Source organism: Hakea prostrata, chromosome 4 (genome assembly GCF_041222555.1).
Source record: "Hakea prostrata isolate BN-2017 chromosome 4, UWA_Hpros_2, whole genome shotgun sequence".
NCBI lineage: Eukaryota > Viridiplantae > Streptophyta > Magnoliopsida > Proteales > Proteaceae > Hakea > Hakea prostrata.
Window position 1 is genome coordinate 55874391 of NC_142603.1, and position 12359 is coordinate 55886749.

Below are 12359 nucleotides of genomic sequence, written 5' to 3' on the forward strand. Positions count from 1 at the left end.
GCAAAAGAAGGAGAACCGGCTGAAAGACAAGGTATCAAAAGTTGATCTATTTGTCTCATCTAGGCCATACATCATATTTGCAGTTAGACATGTTCGCAAGTATATGCATGATCCCTAATCCTCAGATGCAGTGTATTGTATCTTGAGGCACTTGGAGGCCACTAGAGGAAAAGGGATTTTCATTTAAGCTTATGGACACTTCAAGATTGAGGCATATACAGATGCAAAATAGGCAAAATGGCCATATGATAGGAGGTCTACCTATGGATATTGTGTGTATGGGAGGTAACTTGGTGACTTGGAGAAGCAAGAAACAGGTTGTGGTTACGAGGTCCAGTGCTGAGGGTGAGTTTAAGGAGATTGATCAAGGCATTTATAAGGTATGAAAGGGCTGCTTTAGGAAATTGGGTTAGAGTTGGAGGTCCCTACAGAGTTGTAAGATAGTAAATCAGCAATCAACATAGCTCATAACCCAATACAATATGATAGGACTAAGCATGTAGAGGTTGACTGATACTTCATTGAAGAGAAAATTGAAGCTCGGTCAATTGATTCATATCACTTTTGTTACTCCAGACAAGCAGTGGGTTACAAAGAGCTTAACCACCAAGGTGTTTAGTACCATCATTGGCAAGTTGGGCATATGATAAAAATTTGTGCTCCAACTTAACGAGAAGTGATGAAGGAAATCAATTAAAGGAGATTTGGACTATTTGGTTGCTTTGGGTATATTTAGTTTCCTATTCTTTCTTTCCTTATTGAGGGTAGATTGCCAAGATATTTTTAGATCTTATTTTTCTTGTAAGATTCCTAGACTAGAAAGATTTGATTTGTTCTATATTTAGTAAGTTTTAAGTATAAATAGAACTCCAGTTGTGTCCTTCAGACACAAGTTAGGATTTCTTTAACTCTTCCAACACTACCCAGTTTATACGACCTAAAATATTGGGAAGGATAACAATGTCAGCTTTCATAAAGATGGCAAAAGTGATGAGAATGATAGAAACATCAAAGGCAAGGTTAGAGGTCTCAGTTTTTCTAAGCTTTCACAAAGATGGCATTGACAATAAGAATAATAAAAACATCAAAAACATGGCTAGCAGTCTCAGTTTCGAGGCCGGTTTCGACCAGCCTCAAAATTGAGATGGTACAAAATTTTTGGAAATCTTGGTCAAAACCTTGGAATTTTCCCAGGTAGTTTTGACACAAGGTTTTAGAGGCCTTTACAAGGTTTTTAACTTCTTGCATACTACATATTGAAAGCATAAAGAACACAGTGGCACAAGTATTTTGCAAGAAAAACAAATAAAGAGTTATATTCAAGTGTATTCAAGTGTTGGTATACATGAGAGGTTTTCCAGAAATACAAGCTTTACAAATTGAACAAATTGTATTACATATATTAAATGTTTGGTATAAAATTATAAATACAAAATTACAAAATACAATAACCAAAAAGATACTCCCAGACATTAGTTCGAAGTTTAAGTGCCTAGGTGGACCCATCCATTGAGACACGTACTTTGAATAAAGTTTTGTAGTACTCCATATCTCCATATCTAGCAATTCCACTATATATTCCATCAGGACTATAACTGAGATATGGAACTTTTGAATAGGGTCTTGTAGATTTTGGGTTTCAACCTATCTCAAAAACCAGGGAAATCTTTTTTCACCGATAGGATTTCATCTCGTTTTTAGAATAAACCCCAAATTTCAACCAAAATTTTGATCTTGGTCCAAATTTGGACTATGATCAAACGAATAACAAAAGTAGTACTAAGAAATTACGAGAAGGAAATAAAGGGAATCCAAGTTCATAAATCACCTATAATATGGTTGCAAATTTGGCAAATGACCAATGGTAAATAACATGACGACAACCATTGCATTCATCTAAATTTTTCTGTAGTAGAACCCAAGTGTGTCGAGCACTAAACAATTCAAATCAAACAACCTCTTGCAGAGTTATGAGAGGAGTCTTCCTTATAATTCGATTAACTATGCCTCATTGTATGGAAAAATTGAAGTAATTGAAAGGAGTCTTAAATGGATCTTTGGTACTTATATGGTCTGCAGCCGCCACCTCTAACCATCGTACAAAATTTGGTTGAAACTATCAAAATTTCGTCGAAACCTCAAAGTTTCAAGGTTGGGTCGAAACCTGACCCGAACCGGCTGAACCAGCAAGTTTATGAGAAAAAAAAATCGAGGGAAACCTAAGAAATTTTGTGAAAACCTGGGAGTTTTCTTGCAAGTTTCGTGGTTTTCCCAAATTTTCGATTATTTTGTTTCTTTCATGTTTTCCTTAATACCACGACCAATATCCCCTCCATCAGGACTCAGACTAGTTATATGTCATAGGATGTCTATGTTCGTCGGTCGAAGGAGAGGATATTATAGGCACAATACTACTCATCTCGCGGGGATGGATCAATCGAGGCACTCCTCTTGGCACTGAGTTGTACTTCCCTTTTATTGTCAGTTTTGATGTTTTAAAAACTTAAAAGTTATAATTGAAACAAATTTGATGTTTTAAAAACTTAAAAGTTATACACTGAATGTTATGTATTGAAGTTTATTGTTTACTTCTTAGAAAACTCTACATTGATGTTATGTACATTAAATGATGTATTTACATTGATTTTTTTAGCAAAATTCATGTACCAATGTGTTCTTTATACTCTAATTAGCTTAAATGCAAAATCCCACCCCAAAATACTCCCTAAAACCTGTAAAAACTTGCACTAAAAAGTCCCAAGTTTCTTTGAAATCTCCCAAGTTTCCACCTAAGTTTCTCATTTTCACCTGGTGGAAACTTGAGTTTGCCTCTATTATGTTTTGACCTGAATTCTTGTACCTGATTTGGAAGATGGACCTGTACCGACATGTTTTGGGGGCGACCTGAATGACTCATTTACAGAGATTTTGTACCCACCACTGATCTTGGTTTGTGGAGGGGGTGTGGGGGTGGAGCCCCCACAGTACGGTACGACCCTACTCGATGGGTCGCCCATTTACCTGACTAAAGTCTACATAATTATATGTTATGTTCGCCTACCACATTATTGAGAGATTTGGTCTTTTTGATTAGGGTTTTGGATGAGAGTTCTTGTAACGCCGTTCTTCGTGATTGGCTGGGAGATCTCTTTCTGTTCTTCTTCTACATACGTAGTGGAAAGACCCTCCTTTTTTGCTTGTGGATGTAGCATACCACATCATCACGTTAAATCTCTGTGTAATCATTTTTGTTTCTTGTTTGATTTGCTATTTCGTGGTGTTTGTTCTAACAGCCTTGAATTTTTTCTATACTTCTAACATGCAGCTGCAGAAGAGGGAAGAAAAATAAGGTACCACTAAATTTTCTGTTAAAAACTTACAAAGGGAATTGGTACTCTGAATAAAAGCTGGGTCCACAGATAATTCAAGAGCAACAAGTTATATGACCCAAAAAATTACTGATGCAGGTGCCTTTGACTAGTTTGACAAGTATGTCAGTTTTGGAAACCCAAACCGAGACAGAACTGGTCCAAGGGTTCTTGGTCCAACAAAGGTTGGAATTACTAATTACAAAGTTACTTTAATTTCCTAAATTGATATTACCTTCGTAGTTTTTTCTTACTTAGTATTAGCTTAAAACAAATCTTATCCTAACAACTATTTTTTGTGTGCATGCTCCTGTTATGTGACGTATTATCTAGCATGCAGTGTTGCGTCACCAGTTTATAACCCCAACATTTTCTCACGTTTTTGGTTCACTGGTAGTGTTTCAACTGCCAATAAATATATGGGCCTTGAGGGTACCTAAACAAGAACTAAGAGTTCTTTAGAGAGAAAAGGCTGGTAATCAGAAGAAATTCTGACAACAAAAAACAATAAGAACTCAATTCCAAAACCAGAACTCAGAGTGCTTTAGAGAGCAACAGTTGGTGCTCAAAGAAATTCTGATGATAATAAACAATAAGAATTCAACTCCAAAATTCAACTCAGAAACACAAAAGTATATTGAAATTGGATAATAAAGTCATTCAGTTTGTAGAAAGCATGTCTAGAAAATAGAAGTATTATCAAGCAGTCCAATTAATGAAAAGGAAAAAGACAAATAATTATGCTGTGGGCAACTGATTTGAACGTTACACAGTAAGTTATTACTCATACAACATTCTAATAGCCATTTGACAAGCTAAACAAGGAGGATCTAGGGAACCTTTACTATGTCAATGACGAAACATGCATGGTCAAGTAAACCTAAATCTAGAAGATTGATTTTTTACCATGTGTTTTAACTTCTGGTAGTAGATTGGCCCCATGAAGATATAGGCTTGCAGTGGACACCCTGTGATGCCTGGAAAATCAAATTGTAAATGGACGACACATTAGAATGCAGATCATGAAAGTACATAGAGGAAGAAAAGAAGCAAAGAAATAAATAAATGAAGATTCGAGAGATTGGTTTGGAGCAAACACCTAAGTTATAGGCCTCTATGAATTTTTGTTTATCCCTATTGTCTCCAGAAATTTTCTTTTTTATTTTGGTGCCCTGGGAAAATGGAAGCAGTTAGTAATCTCAGGTTTTTTCAGAGGTTTTTGATAGAAGATCTCTTCATAAGTCAAATTTTCTGTACATTCACATACAAGTCAGTTATGATGTGAAAAAATGAAAATGATATTTCTGTATGGACTTCTATGTGAAGTGTCAACTCCATAGTGCATTTACATTGTAACTTTACAGCTCCCCCTCATACTGACTCAGATTTTCTAGGTGTTCTTAGAAAAGTTTCATTCTATATTTGTTCTTCCTCTATGTACAAATACTGCTTATAAACATGTCATAAAATATTCAATATTGTCACATGTCCACGAGGCATGGCTTTTCAGATTCCAGTGCAGAAAGCCTCATTAATATTCATGATCTTTTATGTGCAATGAGATTGAAGTTTTACCTCTGGTTCTCATTGTTTATGGTTGACCATTTACTGCTATGGCGTACTGCAAGAACATTCAAAAACTTGTCTTGCCAAGCTGAGATCTCCAGATGATCTCAGCAAGTACGTGCCCTTTTTTGGGGGCAAAACAATGGACATAGGTTAAAAGAAAGGATGAATTTAAAGAGACCATTTTCAAATAAAGTCCCAAAAGGTAATGATCTGTCAATAGGTACCACTTTAAGTGATGATGTGGCATATAATTTAGACATGAATAGATTCCTACACCCTCATCTTCCTCAAGGTACCCTATGTTTCTATAATAACCCTCAAACCTTTGCAGTTAGCATGAAATCTTAAATCTAGTCTCACTAGCTATGATGCATTGAACTGGTTAAGACATTGAATGAGATCAATCCAGACTATGTAGGGCCTGAATGAGATCTGAGGCAGTGATTAATTCAGAAAGAAGAACAGATCTGATGTAAAATTCAGTGTTAAAGCATTGACCGCTATAAATAGGCAAACATGTAAGATATATCATGTATAAAAAGGAGAACAAAGGACAGCAAGAAAATAATGTCCAAATACTTTCTTGCCTAGTTTACAGGCCATCTGCAATGCTTTGGGTCTCCTAGACATCAGGACAACTATGCATCTTCCATGAACTATAGTCTAAGACAATAGGGAGTTGTGGGCTGGTTCGAATTTGAAAGAGGTCACGATAATGGTGTAATAACAGTGGTGTTGTGCACTACTAACATGTATGGTAATACCCCCAAAAAAAAGTCCATTGCACCATGGTTAAAGTCAGAAATAGCCTCTCTGTGAACAGGGGGTAAGGCTGTACAAGTTATTCCCCAGACCCCACAGTGGTATGAGCCTCATGGGCTAAGTACACCTTTTAGGAAGAGGTAGACTAGATAGTTACACAAGGAGGGATACAAAAGCAACAATAACATAAAGGGGTCAGATATAATTGGAATTAGTGGCTAAAAGGGGATGTCTTAGGGTTTTAGGGGTACCCTTGAAGGTCTAAACTCTGCTGTAGAAGGTAGGCCAGATCAGAATTTCAGAAGTTAGGGTTTATGGAAGTCAAAATTCTGCAAAATTTAAAAAAGAAGAGGAAGCGCAGAATTTGGAAACTGTGAAACAAGGCCCAATTCAGAAATTAATTGGAGAGTGTGGGGCAACATTAAACGAGGAGAAAGGGAAGTTAGGAGGGCTGGGATCTGAAAACTGCAGGGGAAAGAATCCTAAAGCGGCTGTCGGGCTTGTGCAGAAGCAGGGGAGGGGCTGGGTATGGGTGCGATGGCTCAAGGATGGTAGGGAGCTTCTGTACTTGTAAACTGAAGAGGCTTGCTGGAACTGCTGCTTGAATGCTTGAAGAAGAAGATTAATTAAATCACTAAAATTCTGTTACCCAGCCACAGGTCACCCAATTCGGATCTCATGACTTTCTGTCAAAGCCAATTCTTCGAACTCAAATTTTATTCATCAAACAAGCAGAATTTCTTACAAGACTCGATTGGTATCATAGTTGTTAAGGCATTGCCTAGGCGTCTGGGAGCACTAGGAGGGCTTAAGGCGAGTGTCGCTTCATTAGTAGCCCATAAGGTGTCCACCTTGGTGTCTGAGGTGTTGCCTCAGGCGCCATATACCCCAAGCCGATCGCCTTATGGGCTGTTTAAAGTAAAAAAAAAAAATGATGCCGAATCGAAGGCTAAAATTCATTTACAATTAGATTCCAACTGGGAATTAACTACTTGCTGGACCTAATATGCATTTCTGTAATATGCTACATGAGATCAAATTATTACATTGATTAGGAAAAAGAGAAAAAAGAAGAGAGGCAATCGAATGACTTAGACCATAAAGACTAAAATCGAGTGCCATAAACTCTCGCCAAACTCTTCCTCTAAAACTTGATTCCTAACGATTGCAGCGACTGAGACCGAGACGCACCAACTGCCAACTTCTTTCTTTCTAGTTTCTACTCTCTTCGGCAACATCTTTCTTCTTCTTTTTCCCTTAAAAACTTGGTACAAACCTGAAACCTCTCGTTACTCAAGTTGTATTACCGGTAGTCAAGTAACTCCGGTTGCAGCAGCTGCGACATTCAGGCATCTTTGCATAGCATCATCTTAGGCGAAGCCTAAATCTTCTTCATTCTCTGTGGTGGTTTTTTTTCCCTCTCTTTTGTTAATCGGTGATTTTTTTAAGACAAATAATCTTAACAAAATCCATCATTGATTGCAGTGAACTCTGGCGATTTGTGGGCGTTTGTTCACCATCTTCTCAGGCAACGGTATGTCTCTGGCCAAAATTTTCTTTTTTATAACTCTATTATCTGTTTCCAGAAATAAACAATGCTTTTTTAGGGACTTTGTATGACTTATTGAATACCCTTATGCTCTAAGCCTTTGGTTGTTGCTTCTGAGATTCTTGGGCATTTTTTTGGGTGTTTGTTCACCATCTTCTCAAGTGACGGTATGTCTTCGGCCATTTTTTTTTAACTTGTTATCTGTTTCTAGAAATAAACAATGCTTAATCAAGGACCTTGTATGACTTGTTATTGAATGCTCTCATGCTTTGAGCCTCTGGTAGTTGTTTTATGGTTATCAAAGCGGCCGCCTAGGCGCGCCTAAGCGGCCGCCTAGGCGTGCCTAAGCGGCCGCCTAGGCGGCAAAGCGGTTTTTTAACCGCTTAAATTGTTGCCGCTTAACTAACGGGCTGATTTCTTGCTGCTTTTTTGCTTAGGCACTATTGCCTTGCCGCCTTTTGCGCCATATTGCCGCCTAGATGCTAAAATAACCGCTTTTTTTACATTTTGTAATTTGTGCATATTATTTTTTCTTTTTTTAATCATAATTTATTCTACAATGCCGTATATAAATTTAAATATGTGAGTCATTTCGGAATTGAGGCCCAAAGTGTCTGTCGGCAACATAATGTGAAGCTTGAGCCATATTCAACATTGATAATCAATTAATCATTAAATAAACAATGACTTGAAAATCGGAATAATGAGATCTATTAATTTATCATGTTGGCATTGTTTGGTTAAAAAAAGGAAAAAAATGGATACATCAATTCTAATTACTGATCTATGCACAAGAGTACAAGACACTTATTTGGCGTCACACTATCATAGAAGTAAGTAAGAATGTAAAATTACTACTTTCATTTTCATTTTTCACATTGATTACTGATATAGTACATATTACATAATTATTGTTATAAATCTTATGATGCTTAATGAGATGAAGTTATGTTTTTAATCTTTTTTTGGATAATTTTTCATAATTGTGATTCTTGAATTTTTTTTATTTTCATTTTTATGAATGTGATTGTTGAATGTTTGTTTAGTATTTTAGTTTATTATAAAAAGTATTTGTATTAAAAAGTAATTTAAAAGTAGTTATATTAAAAATATTGACTAAACCGCTTTGGTCGCTTTATTGCCGCCTAAGCGCCACTTAGTCGCCTAATCGCCAAGACGGAGCCCCAATCGCTTTGGTCGCTTTGCCGCTTTAATAACCTTGGTTGTTTATGAGACTCTAGGCCATTTTTTTTAGAACTCTATTTTTAAAAATGCTGAATCAGTATGATCTGCCATTGAGGACTTTGTATGACTTATTATTGAATGCCCTCATGCTCTAAACATCTGGTAGTTGCTTTTGAGATTCTCGGCCAGCTGTTTTTTTGAATCTGTTTTTAGAAATGCTTAATCAAAATGACCTGCCACTAGGGACTTCGTATGAATTGTTATTGAATGCCCTCACGCTTTGATAGTTACTTCTGAGATTATCTTACTTTCCTCATTTTGAAAAAGAATTAGAAGACACACTCATGTGTGAATCGTGAAGCTTTGTGACTCTTGAAAATTTTGTGATAAATGACATGACATTTGCCTAGTTCAACGTAGAAGCTTCATAGATGTTTAATACTTTAATTGGCTTTGTGGTATCATTATTATTATTATTATTGTTTTTAGTTGGCTGATTAAATGTATATGTTTCATGTTTTTTATTTGTAGATATTTCCTAGTTACTTACAATGGCCTCAAGTGATAGTCCGATGCCTGTTGCTAGTGGGGGTGAAGCAAGTTATGATCCCTCCAAAGACCCAAAGAGGAAGGCCAAGTCAAATGACCCAAGGTGGAATTATGGGTATTGGCCAAATGTGGCTGATAGGAATACAGTTAGGTGCACTTAGTGTAATAGAGACCTTAAAGAAGGAATTAGAAGATTGAAACAACATCTAGTGGGTGGATATGGGGATGTTGCAAAGTGCACCAAGGCCACCGCAGCAATTGCCCAAGACCTGAATACAGTGCTGTTGAAAAATAAGAGGGCAGTTGTTACTGATTTAGATGACGAGTATGATGATGTTCAATAAGTAACTAGAGAAGCACATCCTACTCCTGCGTCTACTGAAGGAGGGACATTTTCTACGGTTGGATCTGAGGTGTCCTCCAATAAACCAAGCTTTGGGACTACATCAAAGAGATTGAAGAGTGCCCTCACTAAAGCACTAGTAAGGGGTCCTATGGATATGCACGTTGGATGCACCCCTGAAGAAGTTGCTGATGACAGGAGGGCATAGGATACTACTCAAACAACAATCTTGAATAGAATGAGATCCTGAGAAGAAAAGAAACGAGTGGAAAACATCGTTGATTGGATGTACCAGTGTAGCATTCCATTCAATGCCATTAAAGCTAAAAGCTTTGAGGTGATGGTGGAGTCTATTGCACAATATGGTTTTGGGTATACACCCCCAATTTACCATGAAGTTAGGGTGCCTTTATTGAAAAATGCGAAAGAAATAACGATCGAGATGAGGAAAAGTTATGAATGGTATTGTAAGATCTATGGATGCACACTCATGTCTAATGGGTGGACTGATAAAAGGGTAAGCACCTCATCAATTTTTTTGTGAATTGTTCAGAAGGAACATTCTTCCTTGGTTCTAAGGATGCATCTAGCCATGTGCAAGACATAAAAATGTTTTTTGAATTATTGGATAGTAAAGTTGCAGAAATTGGGGAAGAGCATGTAGTTCAAGTAGCGACTGATAAAGCCTCAAATTACAAAGCAACAAAGGCATTATTAATGGAGAAGACGACTAGATTATATTGGACTCCATGTACAGCCCGTTGTCCTAATCTGATGCTAGAAGACATTAGGAATTTGAAACAATATAAGAGAGTGATAATTCAGGTGAAGAGAATAACCACTTTAATTTATAGGCACACAAAATTGCTGGAGGCCTTGAGACAAAAGACAAATGGCAGGGATCTTGTGAGGGTTGCAGTGATTAGATTTGCTACTTCATTCTTGACACTCCACCACATATTGAAACACAAGGATGACTTAAGGCAGTTATTCATTTTCGAGGAGTGGACAAAATCCAATTTGTCCAAGACAGAAGCAAGGAAGAAAGTAATTGAAACAACATTTGCAACAACATTTTGGCATAGTGTGGAGGATTGCATTAGAGAATTACAACCTCTTATGATCGTATTGAGGATTGTAGATGCTGATGAAAGACGCGCATTGCTTGAAGTGTTTGTAGCCATGCAAGAGGCTAAGAGAAGAACAAAAGACAATTTTGGAAGCAAAGAACGACTCTCAAAAAAAGTCATACAAATAATTGATGGGCGATGGGAGTGTCAGATGGAGAGACCCCTGGATAGTGCAACCTTATTTTTGAATATTGGGAAGTTCTACAATTTAAATGTTGAGGATGATTGTGAGTTGATTAGTTCCAAACTTTATTCAAAGAAGCTGTTGCAAGACTATTCCCTATTGTAAATCTACAAGATAAGGTATTGCACCATGCAAGTGAATACAAACAAGTTAGAGGTCCTTTCTCCACAAGTATGGCTATTAGATAGCGCACAACTATAAGTCTTCATAAGTTTTTACTCCTATGCTTTTGCTTTTAGTTATACTTATTTTGTTTGTAACTCTAATTTTTATGTTAATCTTCTTCTTCTTCTTCTTCTTCTTCTTCTTTTATTTATTTATTTTTTAATTTTTTTATTTAACATTAAAGTTACTTGGGATACACATGGAAGAAATGCTTTTGAGCTTACAAAAAAGGATTGCACAAAGGATACTAGGCCTTCGTTGTTCCTCCTTTGGTTGTGAACGGAATTGGAGCACATTGAGTTTGTAGTATTAAGTGATTTAAGTATTTAAAATACTTTTAAGTTTAAATTTTGGAAGAATGACTTGGAATTCTATTCAATTGCTTATGACTTCAGATCCACACTAAGAAGAGGAATAGGCTGGCACATGAGCAGTTGAATTCTATTTAGTACAATCGTCGTATTCAAGAAAGGTTTAATGAAAGACGATTGCAAAATAAAAATTATGATCCTCTATTCCTTGATGAGCTTGACTGGAGTAGTGAGTGGAGGGTTAGTCAGCCTGATGATTTAGCCCATCCTGAGGGTGATCTTACTTGGAGCACTACTAATAAAACTATGGAGGCATCTGAATCACTTGAGGGCCAAAACAGACCGAGCCACCGAGGAGAAGTCAACCAAGTGAAAGATTTGAATGACGACGAGAATACTGTAGATGAATATGGTTTGAGGCCTAGGACAAGTAACTCTTTGGACAACAACTTGGAGAAGATCTCCCACTTGCTACCAATTTGCTTGATGACGATTCTAACTAGTTGGTGGTTTACAACTTCTCCATTGGAATTTTGGATATGGAGTATGGACTTTTATTGGGAATTTTGGATATGGATGTTTTGTCATATTTGGGATTTGACTTTAGATTTTTAATACACGTGGGATTATTTGCTTAAATATTTACAACTTTGTATTTGGATATTTGGTTATATGTTTTGTTTCATTTTCTTCTTCTACTTACGAGGATATTTGGCTATATGTTTTGTTTCATTTTCTTCTCCTATTTCCTAATACTAGACAATGGCAAATAAGCATATTACTTGGCAACATGGAGTCCCTATGGACATAAGAAGACAAAGTACAATGTGTAACTACTATGGTAGAGTCATCCATGGAGATAAAAGAAGATTTAAGCAAAACTTGGTTGGAGGTTATGTAGATACACCCAAGTGCCACCAAGCCCCTCTTGAGGTACAGGAAGCTATTGCTGAAAACTTATATCGAGTGGAGTTGGCTAGAGCTTAACAACATAAAGGTGCTGGTGGAGGTGGAGTTGCAGGTGGTGCTGGTGCTAGTGACATTTAATGAAGGTATGTCTACTTGTATTGCTTATGCATCTATGTATTACTATTTAGTCCCATTTTATCATATCTTGATTCTTAAATTCAACAGTTAATGATAGTATAATACTTGGAATTTATTTAGGACCTATTATGCATGGTTTGTAGTATGTTGGATGACTTAAGGTAGGCTAATGTTAGTTCTTTTATTATATAAGATAA

General features: G+C 36.7%; 1 protein-coding gene across 2 annotated transcripts in view; it reads right to left on the reverse strand.

The window, feature by feature from the left end:
* NRPC2 (nuclear RNA polymerase C2) overlaps positions 1-12359 on the reverse strand; it is a 131231-nt gene that overhangs the window by 25638 nt on the left and 93234 nt on the right. For both annotated transcript variants that reach the window (XM_089153749.1, XM_089153750.1), the window contains one exon: positions 4275-4345. In XM_089153749.1, coding sequence (XP_089009875.1) covers positions 4275-4345 — 71 coding nt within the window. The remainder of the gene's footprint in view (positions 1-4274; positions 4346-12359) is intronic.